At 31.0% G+C, this 19,631-nt stretch overlaps 5 protein-coding genes and 1 pseudogene across 5 annotated transcripts; 3 read left to right on the top strand and 3 right to left on the bottom strand.

Annotated features, from left to right (window-relative positions):
* Positions 1-1,647: 1,647 nt before the first annotated feature.
* LOC128167198 (uncharacterized) lies at positions 1,648-3,545 on the bottom strand. Its single transcript, XM_052832774.1, has 4 exons — positions 3,300-3,545; positions 2,639-2,791; positions 2,033-2,145; positions 1,648-1,749 (listed from the first exon to the last, which is right to left on the bottom strand). Exons 1-4 carry the CDS (start codon positions 3,473-3,475, stop codon positions 1,682-1,684), a joined length of 510 nt encoding a protein of 169 aa, XP_052688734.1. The 5' UTR covers positions 3,476-3,545; the 3' UTR covers positions 1,648-1,681.
* Positions 3,546-4,106: 561 nt separating this feature from the next.
* On the bottom strand, positions 4,107-7,413 carry LOC128167191 (selenoprotein N-like; annotated as a pseudogene).
* A 6-nt stretch (positions 7,414-7,419) lies between these two features.
* LOC128167197 (uncharacterized) lies at positions 7,420-9,088 on the top strand. Its single transcript, XM_052832773.1, has 4 exons — positions 7,420-7,638; positions 8,450-8,611; positions 8,749-8,861; positions 8,978-9,088. The coding sequence occupies exons 1-4, from the start codon at positions 7,454-7,456 to the stop codon at positions 9,043-9,045; spliced, it is 528 nt and encodes a 175-aa protein (XP_052688733.1). The 5' UTR covers positions 7,420-7,453; the 3' UTR covers positions 9,046-9,088.
* Positions 9,089-14,315: 5,227 nt separating this feature from the next.
* LOC128167200 (uncharacterized) lies at positions 14,316-15,158 on the top strand. The gene is made up of 4 exons (XM_052832777.1): positions 14,316-14,553; positions 14,644-14,727; positions 14,829-14,941; positions 15,061-15,158. The coding sequence occupies exons 1-4, from the start codon at positions 14,354-14,356 to the stop codon at positions 15,102-15,104; spliced, it is 441 nt and encodes a 146-aa protein (XP_052688737.1). The 5' UTR covers positions 14,316-14,353; the 3' UTR covers positions 15,105-15,158.
* A 1,244-nt stretch (positions 15,159-16,402) lies between these two features.
* LOC128167201 (uncharacterized) lies at positions 16,403-17,637 on the bottom strand. Its single transcript, XM_052832778.1, has 4 exons — positions 17,477-17,637; positions 17,141-17,320; positions 16,721-16,839; positions 16,403-16,512 (listed from the first exon to the last, which is right to left on the bottom strand). Exons 1-4 carry the CDS (start codon positions 17,560-17,562, stop codon positions 16,457-16,459), a joined length of 441 nt encoding a protein of 146 aa, XP_052688738.1. The 5' UTR covers positions 17,563-17,637; the 3' UTR covers positions 16,403-16,456.
* A 513-nt stretch (positions 17,638-18,150) lies between these two features.
* On the top strand, positions 18,151-19,316 carry LOC128167199 (uncharacterized). The gene is made up of 4 exons (XM_052832775.1): positions 18,151-18,385; positions 18,529-18,678; positions 18,986-19,098; positions 19,224-19,316. Exons 1-4 carry the CDS (start codon positions 18,231-18,233, stop codon positions 19,262-19,264), a joined length of 459 nt encoding a protein of 152 aa, XP_052688735.1. The 5' UTR covers positions 18,151-18,230; the 3' UTR covers positions 19,265-19,316.
* The last annotated feature ends 315 nt before the right edge of the window (positions 19,317-19,631 follow it).

Genomic DNA, 19,631 nt, shown 5'->3' with positions numbered 1-19,631 from the left:
ATACTTTTAAGAATAGAATTGTGTTCTTTTGTCCGTTTTGCTACTAAGTAGAATTTTTAGCTTAATATCTTTGTTTGCAATTCAATAACATAAATTCCAGTTGCGGTTTATTATGATGTATTAGAAAGGCATTAGAAAGGGTCATATTAATAATAGAAGACTTTGAGGCCAAATAGTGATCATGACAAGTCCATGTTGTTAAAGAAGAAAATTCTTCAGCCTTGAACCCTCAATGGATACTACCTGAACATAAACCCAATTCATACAATTTGAATTTAAAATGCCTGATTCAGGATTTAAAAAAAATTAAGAAACAACTTTAGAATCATCCATTGTCGTTTTGAATACTGAATTAGCAAACAATAATTTTATGTGTCATGCCATCGTCAGCATTATTATAAGATATATGATCAGATTATAAGATATACGATCAGAATGATCTGCAACTTAAGCTATTTGTTATATTATAAACTAGACTTTGTTGACATTGCATATGATACCGGGCATTTACGAAATAGATACATCGACACACCGTATTGTTGACATTTACATAACCAAGCTTTCAGCCTACAATAATGCTTTTAATTTCACTACACATTGCTCGTTAGAATAATATAACTGTCTCGGGACTGGCCTTCACAACAGTTAAAATGCTTCACTGGTCCCATATACCCGTAATGTAGCGGAGAATGAAACGACTTTGGAGAAAATTAATGAATCAACATTGAAAATAGCAGTTCAATTGTTAATAACAAACCATTCTGAGGCTGTAAATACCTTTCATCTAAAACTTTAATTCATATAAATTAAGAATTAAACACCTTTTCACCAACTTGTTTACTCGCTACGAATTTACACACCATGAACTCTCGGAATTTTTCATATTAAATGTACTGAGTTAAAGTTATCTCCCGTATTTCCTTTGATGAACAGAATAATTGACAAATTTTCAATGAAAATATACACATATTTGTGTTATCCTTTCTGAGTTTATCCATGCAAATATGATATTGTGGAAACATAAACTAAAGAGTCTCCCGTGATTTAGCGTGAGTATAATGCGCATTCGCAAGATTGTTAAATCCAAATAATTCAGTTGATTTCCGGATTTTTTTAAAGGAATTTTCGTTGATTCTTAATTAGCGAAGCTTGATTTAGAAAAAATACAAACAAATTGGTAATCTTCAAATACCAATGATGTTTAAAATATATAAAACAAAAGACAGTACTCTTCCGATTTCTCGGTATTAAAGCCCAAAATTTCGAGTCTTTTATTTTAATATAGTAGTATAGATGGAAATTACTCGCTTTAGCCTTTAAGAATCCTAGACACACCGAGAAAACATTGCAATTTTAACACATTGTAAAATGGTATACTCAGTATATCGCCAAACCTTTCTGTCTATCTGTGTGGCGAAGGGAATTAAGCTTTGACCTACCGACTCGCAGACCCCGAGTTCGAATACTCCAGGGACTTCTATTTCATGAATAGCGGTAAAATTTTAAAAAGTTGATTTCCCCCTAAAATTAATTTTTTTCCTTGTCATTTTTAAGTCGAACATACGCTAGAAATCGATATCTTTATGTAATTTTAATGGGTTTGTATGCAGAATGTTTTCCTGATGTGTGGATGACCCTTAAAAGAAATATTGTTTAATATCTTTTATTTGTGTTCGACATATCATCCCAAAACACCAGCGTGGTGAAGATCAATCAGGTCATCCTTTATTGCTGGAATCTCGGAGAGAGCTGAAATAATGAACCAAAATGAAGTGGAAGTGAACCACAAACAGGTGAGTCTATCCCAAGGACAAGTACTTTTCTTAGTACGAGAAGTCACCTTTGTTTTACATGATAAATTTAGATCAAACTAAGCCACCTTTTGACTCCTCTGTTAATGTGTTTAAGCACATTTTGTGTGTTAGAAAATAATTTTATGTGAATAAAACAAGAGCTTTAAAGATAACAGAGAAATGCTTTCTACAGTGGTAGCACACAACTCACAAGTAATTCGATATGGAAGTTAACTTACGTAAACAGTGTTCTGCAACAAGAACGTATCCTTTACAGCAGACAAGATTCTGATCAGGACAGGAGGTGTTTATTACTTTAGACTCGTAAGTGGTTGTGTACATTGGAGAGGAACTGTTAAAAAAATAGTATCACTGAAAGTACATTGGAGAAGAACTGTTAAAAATTAATACTATCACTGAAAGTACATTGGAGAAGAACTGTTAAACATTAATACTATCACTGAAAGTACATTAGAGAAGAACTGTTAAAAATTAGTACTATCACTGAAACTAAAAAGCTAGTGCAATATACTTATTAAATCAATATCATGTAAAGAATTGCACTGATGTTCATAACGCCCTCTGCCAATTGTCATATCCATGGTCACTTTATTAAACATATAGACGTCATAGAAATGCACATTTACAGAACATGATGTGCGACTACGACAGACTTCTATATAACGTAGATTGTCTGAATAAAAAATAAATAAAAAGTTACTTTTCTTGGTCAAATAAAAGACAGTTTCGGGGTAGTTGAATGCTCTACTTTGTAAAAATATATGATTATGACTTTTTACATCATACATGTATAGGGGTATTATGAAGCAAAATCAAAATCTTACTAATAGGAGTAATGGTGTCTGGAGCATGAACTGAGCCAAAGGAATCCGCAGCTGGTATAGGTGACTCTGTCTCTGATCTTTGCAGTGTATATCAAGTGTGAATGGGTCTCAATGATTGTCCTAGTGGTAGCAACATTGCAACACCAATGTGCCCTTAAATATTAATCCAATCACTTATTTTACAAGAAGTAAATATATGAAGAAACAAAAGTGGTGTCTGTTCTCTTTATGTTGATAGGGGAATCAATATCAGCAATACAAATTAAAATATGCGTACTTTTCGGTTCCATGCCCGAGCTGACAAAGAAACACTTCATTTAATGAACTTTTTTGTTTACGTGTTTGTGCAGTATATGTTAAGTAAGCTAATTGATTACTATCAATTCTGACACAATATTTTGTTGTATGTTAGAGTTACCCATCTTATTATTTCTCACAAGATTAAGTAAACTAGAATTATTTTTAAACAAATTTACTGTTCGTCTGAACGATTTTGCAAATACACATTGTGCTCAGAAAAAGAGAAGTATCTTTTCGACAAAGCTTGTGTTTACAAAGTAATTCATGCATTCAATGAATTCTATAACAACGTTTTAGGGAGATGGGAGTAGGAATTGTTACAATTAGAAAGAAAAAATATGCTAAAAATATGTTAACTTACGTCGCGTTTCCGTGAAGAATGACCTCTCGTAGAACGCGGTGTTCCTTGTCTGGTAAACTCTCAAGTTTTAATGTCCCTAAGTTCCTCTTCTGATTTTCACTCATAAAATCAAGAGGATTATCAAGAATTGCACATTTGACCAAAACGGCAAGAAGAAAAAATCGAAGAACGGCCATTTTTCAGTCTTGATGCAACGCAAAGAAACCGAAAGTTGGAATCAACACAATTAAAGATAATCGCCATATGGTAAATTCACAGTGTCCAAAAATTTTAATGATAAAAGCCTTCTGGTCACATGAGTTTTTTTCTCTTTTTTTCGCACGGAACCAATTTTTTAGGCATTTTAAATTGAATTTAGATGATAATTTCCAGTCATAACTGAAAGGTTTTATTAGATAGATAGATAGATAGATAGATAGATAGATAGATAGATAGATAGATAGATAGATAGATAGATAGATGTGATATATAGATGGATGGAATAAACACGTATTATTTATTTGATTTTAATGGCATTTTGATTTTACAATAACACAAAAATGAATTAATCTTCTGCAACAAACGCACTTGTAAATGTTCAAAAACAGTCAAACAAGAACGATATTTAGCTTGCATCAACCTTACATTGTTATAAATTCTTTAAATGTACGGTGTCATTCAAGAAAACAATTCTGTATTTGACTGATTGTTTCGAAGAAATGATTTAAACATACAAGTACGTTTTATCCACTTCAAATTTACCTAAAATTCATCTGATCCTCAAAGACAACCATTTTTTCTGAAAATATGCAGCCTTTTTTCTGTACATGTATAGTCTTTGAAAAGGTAAAGGAACATGTTTTCTGATTTGCAAAGAAAATATGCATTCGATAGTCCTATTTAATTTTCATTTATAGCCAATTACGACTCATGAGTCATTTTCTGCAATATTTTCTTTCTTTGTCCTAATTTTTCAAATATCAATTTAAACTTTCGTATGAGGCTTTAAGTGCCCCGTTTACTGAACTAGTCACAGAGGTAGGACCCACCATATTTTGTAAAGACTGAGCGTATCTCCTTAGACATTTGTTTTTCATTGCACTGGTGTTTGATCACACTGAATCATCATCTAAAGTTCTGTAATATCCCTTCCAGCCGCCGCCATTGCTCTCTTAAGCATATTAGCATATCTGTATGAGAGAATGTCATCATATCTGCAGAAGAAACATTTTAGATATCATTATAGTTCTATAAATATAGCTAAAGTTTGTCATTATTTTCCAAATGCGTATGCTTCTCTCATTAAGTTTATCTAATGGTCGTAAATAATGGGCTCGAACCCAAAACATTTATTTTCTAAAACAAAAGAAAAATATAGATTGTAGTAAAACACAAGAAATTAAATTTTTGCAAGATCTTTATATTTATTATAAGCTGAGGATGTTTTACCCATCAAAGTCTGGTGTGTCTGGAACATCCTCCTCTAACAAAGTATTTAAATTTTCAAAATGTACAATATCTTGACGTTGGTCGTATACAATTATCTCCACAGGAAACCTAGAGATGTATTTCATGTTATTTTAAAAATCATGTGTTATGATTAATTCAAAGTTTTGTACATATGTGTAACTTCATGAAAGCTAACCAGAAACAAAAAATTCTGAATCAGCTGAACTTACGAATATGCTTCTAATGTATCAGCAGCTGCTTTGGCGACAAAACTGTCTTTTAAATGTGACAGCTTCTTTAACCTAGCGACAAGGGACCATGAAGAAATGAAATTCTTTTGAAGAAACTTCATAACGGGCGGACTCGCGAGTGGACCTTCGCGTAGAGTCCGCCCCGATCCTGCAAAATAATTGACATTTTTAAAGGAAAGTCTACGGAAAAGAAATATCCATACAATATGTATTTTGTAATTGAATTAATTAATCATACCTCAGCAGGACTGATCATCGAGTGATCCCCATAAAACGATATGGTGAATTAGCTTACTCTCCTCCTTAGACTTCAGAAGGGCTTTCTCAAATGGTAGGTAGTCCACCTATTCAAAATATAAAATTATAGGACTAAGTTATAATATATTTAAGTAATTTGACTATATCCTTCTATCTTAAACATTGATTGTTTATATATATATATATATATATATATATATATATATATATATATATATATATATATATATATATATATATATGTATATATATACAATTTACGATACGTAAATACAGTTTCGCTGCATCAAATTTGAATTTTGATGTTGAAAACTCGAATATTGGTGGTGTATAGAAATATCAGTCCTTAAAAAACTGGTAACAAGCTAATTATATCATTCTATAAAACAAACTGAAATTGTAGTACGTAAAAATTAAAAGGAGCATTTATATACCTGCTTAAAAGGAAAAAAAGCTTTTTCTAATATTTTTTGTGCTTCTTCTACCGATATTTCATCTGACCAGTTGTAAACATTTTCCTGTGAGAGCGATATCGTCGACTTTAATTCCATCGCAGGGAGATATCCAATATCCACCATCAAGTTATCATCCGGTCTGTTGCTGCCATACCATTCTAAATCTATAACATTTCCAAATTAAAGAAAGACCTCTTTCATAGTTAAGATTACGTCCAGTGAATTCAGATCATAAAGAAAAATATTAATCGAACCCAACAACATACCAACATTCAACTCATTCGCTGTTGGAACGTGTAAATTAAATTGTAGCACATCTCCAGTTTTAGTGTTTAACACGATGTTCCCCGTAAAATATGCCGGTGTAAACCAAAATGGTAACAAGGGTTTTTCATTCAACTGGAATTCGGCATGAAATCTTAAAAGAAATCAACTAATTATAATTTTCAATTTTAATTATTTTACATTGTATATGCTTGTACGATCAGTCGAATACAACCAAATATTCATGTAATTCAAGAGCAACCTCTAATTGGGTATTAGATGGAAAAAAATCACTATACCTTATAGAGATATCGACAATGTCTCCATTATACGCTCTAAGTACAGCATATCCTCCTCTTGGTTCGAATCTGGTTTGCAGAAACGGTCTTGGATGAAATGTTTGAAGAAGATCGAATATGACCGCTTGAATCCCCGAATAGGCGGGAGGATCATGACGATTATGTGAAAGTTCGCCCTCTTGGCTTCCATAAAGGATCCACAAGTCTCCTACTCGTTTGCCAGGGGACCAAAACTGCAGCAATGATGACTCTCTGATGCATGAGCTATTTTTGTTGGCCTGGGTCCAACTTAAGAGAGATGCAATGTATTCTTCATCACTCTGGATAAAAAAAATATGGTCGTATTTATAATAACATACATGTATATTGGGTAGAGCATGGTTATAAAATAGAAATGTCTTTTGATACTATTTTTATTCTTTAAAAATACCTTTACAAGATTGCTTCCAGAATTTTCGTCTCCCATTGAGTTTAAATCTAACATCTGATAGTGAACTGCTAGTGGGATTTCTCCTTCGGGACATAGAATCTCGGGTATCTTGACACAAAATGTAAAGAACATTTTTAATATTCTTACATAATACACTGTAAGGCACATAATTTATCTAAAACAGTTTTATTTAATTCTGTATTCTATTATGTTTTGTTCTACTTCATTTTGATGTGTCATCTTTAATCAAAGAAGAGATGATCATAAGTAGGAGTAAATAAAAGTCGATTGACCAATGTATTAAGTATGGCTCCTTGTCTCACAATTTTGGGTTTACTTTTCACATACCACTTTATACATCTAGTTTTCTTTACCACTTCCGCATTGTACATTTGAACGATTTCAATTAAAAGTAGTTTACATTTAGAAGCATTCATATTATATTTCAACATGAAAGTGAAAATAATATTTACCTTTCCATTTTCTCTCGATTTGGTCTTCGCCTCCTTTCTTTGTTTATTGTTTTCGGTGTTATGTTTATTGCTCCGTATTGATATAAACGGACTAAAGAAGACCAGTACACAAATGCAAAAAGAAACACAGAGAGCAATGAAAGGGCAATGATACCTCATTTTTCTTCTTGAAAAGACTGTTCGTCGGCCATATTTGACTATGTTGCGGTGACGCGTTCAAACCGATAAGAATAATTTTCTCACTTATCTCGTGCTTCTTTCGGTTTTGTCTGTTAGTGAGCCTCTTACTGGCAATCATGGCGCAAGGAACCATCTCCCTCGCAATCCTTATCCTTGGATCATGTTATCTTTTGTCATCCCATTTAATACAAAATCCATTCTCATTACAAGAACAGGCAATTCTAGCCAACGCTAAATTAAGTGACCTTCCCTTTCGAATGCAGGTTGCATTGAGAAGAAGACCAAAAACAGGAGATAACTCGTGAGTTATGATATACTCTTAAATATACTCTATAATATAGACGTTAAAACAGACGTTTTGCGTTATCATGGCTGTAAGATATTAATAAATTATGAAATTATTTAAATAATATCCAAAAGTGCGTAATTTTCCTTGCTTCAGTCAATACTATTTGGAGAAATTACTAAACCTGGATTTCTTATTGTTGTTAATGTAGCATTTTGAACCAACCTCTAAGACTGAAATGACTATTTAAGGTACTTCACTACACCAAGACTTATACTTTTTAAGACACTGCGTCACAAAATGGCGATTTAAATGTTTTGTTAAACTGTTTGTATCAATCGATTCAGATGTATATCGACATAAGCGGTTAAAGTATCAGGCTTCTGAACCGCAGGCCTTGAGTTCGAATCCACCTGGGGCTTTTGTTTATGTTAACTGAATGAAATTGTTGAAAATAACATTTTATCTAAAATTGCACATTTTTTTCGCATATTTAGCACATATACATTTTATCCATAATAGTTTCTATCATAATCAAGTAATTTTCTGCTGATTTGAGAAATTATTTCAAGTTGTAGTGAGGCACCTTAAACCAACAGTATATACAGTGTTCATGTATCAGGAAGATTTCTGAGTAAAAATTGTGTCCCTTTTATATTAATTGCACCTTAAACACATTAAATATATTAAAATTTCTTATTACGCTGGAGTACTACAAACATTGCAATATTCAAGGAATAGATTATTTTTACAAAATCAGAATTAGTTAATAGTTAAACTGACCACCATATTGCATATTCTTAACGTTAAATATTTTGTATTACAGTCATTTTTGCTGTTCCACTGACACAAGCAGCCCCATTGGTTACAAAACCGTTTCGAAGGTAGTCAGCGAGATTGTTAAGGTCGGTGTCCAGGTCCAGGTGGGAGAGAATTCCTGTGGGTTCCTTAACACCGGAAAGTGTCACCAGAATGAATTAAGATACCAGTAAGACATACATCCTAAATCTGGCATTCGCCATATTACATATATCATCTGATTTGAGAAATGCTTTATTAATTATCTATTTACGGTAAGAAGAACACTGCCAATACGATATTCCATATGTTTCTAAAACTTTACAGAGAAAAGCTTATCACTCATCTTACCTACGAGGAAATGCCTCTGATCCAACAGTGTCCCAATACCAACATCGTGTGCTGCAACCATTACATCAACGTCACTGGAACCTGCATGCGTATGTATAAGATATATCAACGACTTTGCTCTTTTTACTTTATTTGTGAAAAGACACCAAGAAATGAGGCATAAGAACACCACGATGTTAATCTTGTTTTGGGGATTTTTTTCCAGTTATTGCTGAGGCTGCCAACTACAAACAAGATCTGATAGACCTTCTGCAGGCCGGTCTCCTGGGATAGATAATTTGATTTTTGTCGTTTAAGAATAAATCATTTGTTATTTTGTTGTTTTAAAGCATTACATTTCGGTAATCAATTTTAAAAGAAGTGTTATTTATTTCAGATGGAGTTTAAAAAAATGACTATAGTTTAGGGTTTTGTAATGTTCAATTCGTTGATAACACAGTAGAAACATCAAATTTCTGGAAAATAAAACACACCAAACTTCTCTATTAAATCATTTATCATACAATAAAGGACACTTTTATTGGTTGGCTAAAGTTTGTGTATCACTTTTATAAAACAGCAACGCGATTTTAATTTGTTTTTGAATTTGAAATTTTAAGTAGGATACATACATTCATTTTTTTAAAAGGGAGAAGGCGGAGGATTGGTGAAATTCCTATTGAAGCCAGCTTCGTGTATTAAACATAATATTCTCAAATAGAAAGGAAATAGGGCAAGGTGAATATTTAGACTGTTTTTCATATTTAGATTTTATCAAAGGTAGTATGGAATACCTGCCGGTATTAATATAGTAAAAAGTACTTTATGTTCGAAATACTAGTACTTTCACCGGTTTAGAACTTCAAAGTTTTACGATATTTGGTAAAAAAAAATGTTTTAAAATTTTTTTGAACAAGTAAATTATAAATTCCCCAGAGGGATTCGAGCTCATGACTCACAGAATTATAGTAAACGTTCTAACCCTTTGCGATACAATGTTAGGGAATAATTTTGGATAAGAAAAAACTTATAAGATTTATGCTGAATTTTATTGTTTATTTCAAACTTAAGTACGTCACAATATGGAGTTCCCCTTACACCCTTAATACTTTTCAAGGCATGAGGCCCAAGGGTCAGGAATAGTCTTGATAATGGTTCAAAGAAATCATAAAATAATTTTTTTTCAGAATTTTTTAAATTGACATAGATTCGAGCTATCTTGTACCGTTAATTCTATCAGTCAGATTATGTACATACATTGGGGTTAATACAGCCATTTTCTACTTCTTCTCAAGAAACGCTTATCCATTTTCATCAAAAACCAGATACTAAAATCCTTTTTTAAGCTGCTTTTAAGTTTGTTTAAAGCAATATGAGCTGCAATTTTCAATGTTGAATTTTTTTTACGAAAATATTATTTTTTGCTGAAATGACAAAAAATATGGCTTTTAAATTTCTATTAGCTTTATTTTTGTGGGAAAAGCCGTTAAGAAGCCTAAATTGAAGCAAAATTAATTTAATGTCATCCTATACAAAAATTGATTTGCTATATATTCCTTACAAGAGAAATCTTTCTTCTGACCAAAATTAATGATTTTTTGCAAATCTTATTTATCATAAAAGTTTAAGTTACATGCAGAATTATCTTTCTAACAGGTTTTTGAACCAAAATAAAAATCTAAAAAAAGCTCATATTGCTTTAAAATAATGGCAATTTTCAATAATGAAAATAATAAAAGGTTAAGTAAAATAAAATTCAAAGACCAAGAATGCAAAGAATAATCATATAAGGAAAATATTCTTAAGTTGTCGGCTCAAATTACAAATCCTAAAACCTTTGATAATATTGTGAAAGTTAACTAGTATAAAAAGATTTTAAGTCCATATGTTCCTTAACCAATGCAAACAATATTTGTTATCCGAGGAAAATGATCGGATGCTGTTTGTAGAGGTGACGTGATATGAAAGCAAGCTAAATAAAAAGGTTTCAAGTTTTGTATACCTTTGCCCCTTTGTAATCGTTGAATTGAACGACGGGAAAAACCTACATAGTCAGTATATATTTCTTTTAGAGGGTGCCTACAAAGGAGATGAAGAAAGTTGTATTACCCTTAAATTAAGATTCAGATTTGTGTTGTCATAAAAGATATTCTAACTTGATATTGAAACAAGCTCATAATTAATAGTTTATTGTCAGTAAGCTGGATGCAAAATTTAAGAAACTATCATAAATGGAAAATCGTATTGAAAAGTTTATCAAAGTTTTTACATAAATGTTATATAGTGACCATAGAGGCACTATGATAGATTCTATTAATCTATATTTCAACAATGATCTAAATGGAATGTGAAAACATCAATTAAAGAAATTAAGATTGATTCCAGCTATGGACAACGTGTCAGATGATTATGCTAGCAGTATTTTGCATCGATTAAATAAAGTTTCTTCACGGAAATACATAATTTAAGATGAGAAATAAATTTCGGACAGGATTAATCGTACAGAAATGAAATTACATAGGTTAAGAAAGCTTTTCGCGGAATTTGAATACAAATACAGATTGGTGGTTTTATTGAAACGTTGTTTTTTTGTATTTTTTATGGATCGAGTTTTGTTCAAATCCTATCGGAATTCGAAATCTATAGAAAGCACTTTAATTTCTTTAAGAAATTCTGTTTATCGTATAGAAAAATTACTCTATTCACGTGGGGACTCATTTATTAAAAGTACATTACAAGTGAAATCCATTAACAACAAAAGTGGTTACACACTTTTTTAAAAGCAATGATATTTCAAATAACATATTCACATTTTTTTTACAAAATGCACCTTAAAATGCTTCCTTCGCACTTGCAGAGTTATCCAGCCTAGTATTGATAAGCAGAAAAAATTGCTTTTAATAGGAATTTTTCATTAGTATTCATGAAAATTTTGGTTTCAAAGAAGCCATATCCTTTCCTCACATTTTTTTTATTCCTTATTGATTAAGAATATTTGAATGCTGATTGTGTCTGAGTTATATTATTTGGCATTAAAGGGACTTTGACGCAATTTGAGCTCATTTATATTTGATTTTTTATTTTACTGTTTGGGATAGTCACTTTAAGCAGTTTTAATGCTTTGTCAAAAGTTTAAAGTCAAATATTAAGTTATGAGCAAGATAGACAGTTTGACATTCTTCATTCTTTGTTTTGTAGACAAACTTGAGTATTGTTATTGTTTAGAATGTGGTTCGTTGGTATAAGTTTCAAATACATGTAATTGTCATTTTGTCAAAGAAATGGCAATTCCATATTTACATTATTTGTATGACTCGAGCTTTGTTTACGATGAATTCTTACATCTTTATCTCTCTTATACCTGACTTCTAACATTCAAATTTTAGTCAATCTTTCAAAATGCGCAAGTAAACCATTTTATACATAAAAATTCAAAAATAAAATGTTGATCTACATTGTAAAATTGTGTCTAAGTCCCTTTAAATTTGTTACTCAGAGAGCAATATGGCCCATGCGCCCTCTTTTTGACGTCATTAATTAAACTTTTAAATTTATTTCACTCTTTTTTAAAGATTACAATTTAGAAAAGTATTTCATTTAGAATACAAGATCAGGTGAAAAATATTCCAAACAAACGATTACTCCATTTATTAACCACCCACACAATACACGAAGGGTTTCTTATCTACTTTCATGGTATTGCTCAGTTTAGGTATTCAGTTTTTCAAAATGAAATTCAAGCATTGTAATTTTTGGATTGTTATATGAAAATGTTGTTTGCAGGTCACACCAGAATGAACCCTAACAATCCAGAATGTAGGTGAGATAAACATCAAAACAAGTATAACTTATACCGTCTCTTATCTACATTATGAACTCAACATTTGACAAAACGGAATTGGAACATGTGAACAGTCAAATATGTTTTGATATATGCGTGCTTTCGTCTGTCCTTGGGACAATCTTTGTATTGTTAACCTTATTAGTTGATAGAACCACTTGCAAAGGCTTTCACCTTTTTAAAATTTCTGATATCTTAACAAGTTTGAAACATTACATTATATGACTACTGGTGGCTTAATGTAATAAATTATAAAAAAAAGAAGAAGATATAATGATGAAAACTAGTTAACAGAGGCAAAAGTAGTTGCAAATGTTTTTGAGATATCATGGCATAAATCTTTTGTTTGCTAAAAGAAAAATACATGTACATCCTTCTTCGACAATATAATTTTATGTAGCATGCATTAAACCAACACACAGAGACAAGAAGGACATCATATGCCTGTTTTGTTTATATGCCTGTTCATTCTCCTAAATATTCCCATTAAAACTACGAAAGCATTGTAATTCTGATAATACATGTATACCGTGGAATTGCAATATATACAATATATACAAAAAAATCTGACAGGTCGTTATATTTTCTCTTCCTCAGACGAAAGATGTTGTTAGATCCTTCTGTGGAATGACTGCACAATCTACAATTAAATTAAAATTTCTTATTCTGAAAATAAATGAAAAATTCTAGTTTTTAATGATCAAATTCAGACGCGTTACGAATAACACCTTAAACCGCCATGATCTTGAACTGATATAAATGTCATTAAAGATAAACCGAATAAACCGGACACCTGTTTATTCCGCCTGTAAATGACCTTGTTTCACCGATTCGCTCTTCAGTATAACTTAAACATTGATTTCATCTTTATTTTCAGAAAGTTTGATATCGTAGTAGTCTTGAGGAAGCAGCTATTTATAATACTCTTTTCATCTCGATAGGGAAAATTTAATTTCAATATTAAAACAAAATTCTGTCTACCAAAAAAAGAAATAAATATACGGAATATAAGGACAAACAAAATGACCGATTATAGAAGCGTAATATTCTAAAGTTGTACTATTCAGGAATCATAAATTTTCATTAAGTAATATTTTGTGAGTGATATTAATTGATATTATTATTAATTAATACTGTAAATAAAATGTTAATTCGTTGGTAGAGGGCCACCGTGAACAGTAACGCAGGCGAACTATTGAACTTGCTGATGCTATGAAAGTCGCATGCAGCAATGCCGAAACAACCCAACTACTCCTCCGCCTTCGAAACGGGTAAAATGGCCATTATCTTAGAGAAATGCAAAAAATTAAAATATTGAAGAATTTACTTCGGAAGGAGAAAGGCAAATTTTATTATATATATTTCATAAATCAAGAAGACCTGAAACATTGAAAATTCTACAGAAAACAGAACTAATTTCGATATTTACAATTTGAAATGCGTGTAAACGATTTATACAAAGGACAGTTTATTTTTCTTGAACAAGTATTAAAGAAAAAGTACTGCTGAGACAAACAGTCTTTTTTCAATCAACGCACAAACAGTGGACGATAGAAAGCAAGAATTAGCATTTTAATCCCTTGGTTTTACATATACCTTACTTTTATATTCAATTAATTAAATTAAGATATTAATTGCGAATTTATATCATCATAATGGTTGCAACTAAGGATTCTCTTTGAAGTGATTTGCTTTATATTAAGCACTCTTTTGACCTTTGTAGTTCTTATCTGCTAGAAGTTGTGAATAGTGACAACAACCATGAATTTGATTCTGGCTTTCATTTCATTTCTTGGACTTTTCTGTGTTGCATATTGCAAAGACCATCCACTTAGCCCGATCATAAGGAAGGTAAGAGCTGAAGAAAGTTTGAGTGATGAAGAAAAGACACTTTTAGCGCGATCAGACGAACGAGATTTGCCACAATCTTTACAGCGTCTTGTGAGAACTGCACTTACAGGGTACGTACTTAAAAATCTACATCTAAAGCATTATGAAGTTAATTGCTTTGCACAATGATATTCATATCTTTATTTTATGTTTGCTTAAAGGGAGCACCTTTGCTGCAGAAACACTCCCCTTCCCTTGGTTACCAAATCTCGTCGTGTTGCCAGGCACCATATGGTAAACAATAAGTAAGTCTGTGATCATGTTTAATTTTTTTTTCATTATATTAGTGTCGTTTCAGAGATGAACATAGAAAAATACCATTGCTTACATTAACGTATGTTAAAAGATTGGTTACAACTTATGTTGCTGAGTACTACAAGGAAGTTGTTGAAGGCGCATGTCCACAAGAACACATAGTCTGCTGTAATATGTACATAATGGTGGCATACAAGTGTGTCTGTACGTGTTTTTAATTTCACAGCATCTCCATTTCTATTGAAATCTTTTTTTAAATAGAAATATTTAATAGTTTTCACAACTATGCTATTATGTTATTTGTTTGTATTTTTTTTTTACAGATCTTAAAGACCTGCACGAAGTTGCCCTCTCCTTACTCGGATAGAGCTTAGCAACGAGATTTCTTGTCAAAAAGAAAATAAAAATTTTCATTGCTCAACGTGATTCTTTCTTTTCTGGGTATATATAGAAGCATTGAAAATGTATAGATAATGAAAATGTAATCTAATATTTACACTGATGGTATCCCAAAATTTACAATTGATGATCTATAATAAGTAACTAACGAAGGGGCACAAGGTATGAGGGTGTTCATTTTTTAATATCACTTATTATTTTGAAAGGTCCAACCGTTTGAAAATTTTTATCAAGGTCAAGATCTAGTAAATGAAAGTGCCTACAAGTTTATAAAATTTAAGATATAAATTCTTTCAATGATGCTTCATAACAATAGCTTTGTTTGATAGAGTGTACCGGGGCTAAAAATTTTGGTAAACACAATGAAAAACCATGTTTAAAACTGTCATTTTCAATGAAATATAAAGAGTTTGAGAAACAAATTTCGTCCATTTTGTTGAAATTGTTTAATTTTCTATAAAATTCCTTTAAAGTCGTAAAGTACGGGGAAAAGATTCTTCAAATCAATTATGACGTTATAATGGTTCTAGCACCAACAAGACACTCTGTAATCATTCACTAGATCTTGACCTTAAGAACGTTGTGATTTTCAAAATTTACATTTACCAATATGTTGTTTTCGAAATCACTATTCCCAAACTTTTTTTTTTTTTTTTTTTTTTTTTACGAAATTAAAGATAGTATAATAATTAATACTGACACAATCTTTTTTCAATTTTAATCGTGTCTCACAATAAATCTTAAACCAAACAGTGTTTATAGATTTTGTTGTGAGAATTTGCAATATTTGAATACTGTGGTTTCATTAATTTTTAAGGGTATCAATTTTCGTGGATAAAGTGAAAATCACAGTTTCAAGGATATGTAAATTCGTTGCCAATGACCCTATCAATACAAAATGTTAATAGATATTGCACTTCAATGAATATTAAATTTCGTGGATCAACTTAACAACGAAATCCACGAAAATTGGTATTCAACGAATATTGATGAAACCACAGTATATCTAAACTAAAGGTTTTTGTGTTCTACTGCAGATTGTTTATTCTGATAGTAAATTGCTAAGTAAGACAAACTCTTCAATATCTAGACCAAAAAAATAATGTAGTTTGAGAATATTATATATTGAATAATAAATACTTTTAGGATTATTCAGTTTTTGTGTACTTTGTTAAGGCATTTTATATTCTTTTCATCAATGACAACCAATCGGTTCTATGCATTAATCTTGGCTTTAACCCAGATGAAATAAGTTGAAAGTGCAAATTAAATCACGAATGTTTGATTTTATTAATTTACTGATTACATAATCGAGTAAAGTCATCCAATCAGTCCAGCATTAAAGAGGTCTTGCAAAGCACTAGATGCTCCTTGATCTGTAAGACAAGGAAAAAAAACCATTGAACACTTTTTACAATTTATATGATATTTTTCATTCAATAATTTATTCATATGGGATCAAATTCTAATAAAAACAAAGAAAATCATTAGTCATTTTGAAATATATTGAGGACAGAAGTTTAAAAATGAACCGATATGGCTAGTGCAAACAATTTACTTCAACCTTCATGAACTAGCACATACCTATGCACTGGTTGCCGACTTTTTCATATCCTTCACAACAGGAAAGATGGTGAGCCGGACATCTTCCAGGGTATTCAACAACCATCGTCTTATTAACCTCTACCATTTCTGTTGTTGTCCTTTGAAAAAAAATACACAGTATAATTATATTTATTTTTGTACTATATACAATTTATACAATATGAAAAATGATAATCATTGTTCATATTTCATTAATAATAAATAAATAATTATTTTAGAGCTTTCTACCTACATCTATAGAATGTATGGTTAGCAATTTGAACAATGCATTGACACCAACTTGAATCGTTTTTATATTTTTGATAAAGTGAATGGAATATATATAGTTAAAGTTTCTAGTTAAAATTGTATAGAAATAAAGTTTTTAGTTAAAATTGTATAGAAATCAAGCAGACATACATAACATGAGATACCACATCCTCGCACAGCCAGCCGTCAGCTGAGGTTGGGGTCTCTCCAAATTTGCAGTCTCTTTGGTAGGTGGTGTTAATAACTCGTGTAACATTTTGAGGTTCAACGCCAACTGTTGTTACAGTTTTTCTTATTGGCTCAACGGTAACATCACAACACCAATGCTCGCTGTATTGAAACACATAGTTCTATGTTTGACCCAACTTTAAATACATTAGGCCGAATAAGTTATAAATATCGGTTAGGTATGCAAACACATTAGTAAATTTAAAGTATTCTAAATCACATATAATTTAAATTTGGATAGATATGAAAAAAACATACGCGGTTCCAGTACGCCTATTTCTGTATAAAGTTGATGCTTGGCAAACGATTACTCCAAGAATTGCTACAGCAACTAATCTTAACATTTTCAAAACGATCTTGCTAACAAATGCGAAATAAAATGGCGGTGCGATAATTCCAGGTCTTACACGGCATCTTATCAGACCTATTATTATATGTCACAGCTAGGAACGTAATTCTAAGATCAAAACAAACCAGTCGTTTTTAAGTGTAACGGCAATAAAGTGTTATAAGAAAGGGTTTTTTGTGATTTTTATTTTTTAAAAAATACTTAGCTACTTAGCAAAAGATATGTTTATTTTATCAAGATAAAATAATCCGAGCTTCAAACATAACAGAAAAAAACTAAAGATAATGTAAAACATGCAAGGATTTCATTGCAAAATAAGTTTTGCAATTTAGTTGTAATAATCTTGTTGTAATAATCATACGTATATATTTTAAACACACACATGTTTAGATTTAAACAATAATTCTGCAAATGTATCAACTGTTTTTTGATTATCTTTGTTTTTGAATAATCAGTTAAGAAAACAATGAAATGAATGATACACACATCAGTTTTCAAATAATTGCGAAAAACAACATAATCATTTGTTCATTAACTTTTGCCAGACTAATCTTTCATCTTTGTATTTTGACAGTTAGCACTACCAAAGTCCTCCTACAAGTTACGTTGTGACACATTCGCGATAATATACAATAAGTTTACTATCAACGTTTACTAACAACAATGACAGCTTTATTCTTTGGTTTTTATTTTGGTTTACTTTGCGTTTCGTTTGGTTTTTCAGAAAGCTTCGATCAGAGCCGAAGAAATCTGGATAAAAATCCAAATGACCTTTCAGATGTAAAAAGAAATGCAATTGGGACCAACACTACAATTGAGTAAGTTTTCTAAAATATTGGTACCTTACGTCTTATTGCCAGCTACAATACCAATTCTTTATAATATTTTAAAATGAATGATTTATGAAAATGCACATAACTTTAGAGAATGATAACTCCTTGATGCTTTCCTTTAAAAAAAGTCATTGGTGCTGTTCTGTTGAAACAACTAAAGAGGCCATTGTTAGCAAATCTACTCTGATTTACACAACAGAGGCTGTACAGATAGCTTCTAATCATACTTGTGGCTTCCTGGGACTTCAAATCTGTACAAATCACCACACTGTCTACAAGTAAATACATACATGTATTTCAACAGCTCTCTTGAAGTACACGGGCAGAAATTAAAAAAAAATGTTTAAATAATAGACAGAGACTTGGACTGTTATTTTAAAATAAGCTGCAGATTTATTATTATTGTAAACACTACTTTAAAAGTTTTAGTTCTCATATAGAAAAACTATTTTCTTCAATAATGCAATGAATATATACATATGATTATGTGTTACATGTATTGACTTTACAGGACATAATATTGATAATGTGTGTTATTTTTAAAGGTAATCCGGTGTCCAATTATATGCTTTTTATTTTTATCAGAACAGTTTCAAGATTAATTACAACTTATGAAAATAAAACAATTCAAATGGAATGTCCTAAGGAAAATCTTGTTTGTTGTGCCGGAAATATCCACCTGGCTGGAAAGTGTATCCGTACGTTTTGTTATGTACATGTAACTTGTTTCAAATATATAGTATTTAAAGTACTTGTAGAACGATTTACTTTTGCTATCTACATTAGATTATAGCATTGTAATCTTAGTTTTTATCTTTTTCAGCTTTGAGTGAGGTCTCGCACATTTTAGGGACATTGGGATAATTATAAATTTGCATTATATGGACGAGAGAAAAAAATAAACCGAAAAATATGGTGTGCAGTTTTAGTTTGTTCGTTTACATTTGTCAGTGTCTTTGTGATGATACTACGAATCGATTTTGTAATGTATATCCCAATACATTTTATTTATTGACACGTTAATATTTAATTCTAAAATTGCTGAAAACTATATAAATTGGTACATGTAAAAAGTAATCATTCTTTAAAGTTCTCTGATCCTAAGCGTCAGGGTTTTTTCATCCTTAAAAATGTTATTTGTTAAAAAAAAAAAAAGAAAGGGCGTGATAAAATCTATCAGAGAGGCCCTCAGTCTTTTTTATTTTATTATTTAATAATTTGCATTTGATAG

Source organism: Crassostrea angulata, chromosome 10 (genome assembly GCF_025612915.1).
Source record: "Crassostrea angulata isolate pt1a10 chromosome 10, ASM2561291v2, whole genome shotgun sequence".
NCBI lineage: Eukaryota > Metazoa > Mollusca > Bivalvia > Ostreida > Ostreidae > Magallana > Magallana angulata.
The sequence above is the reverse complement of the archived record's forward strand: the minus strand, read 5'-3'. Positions and strand labels throughout refer to the sequence as shown.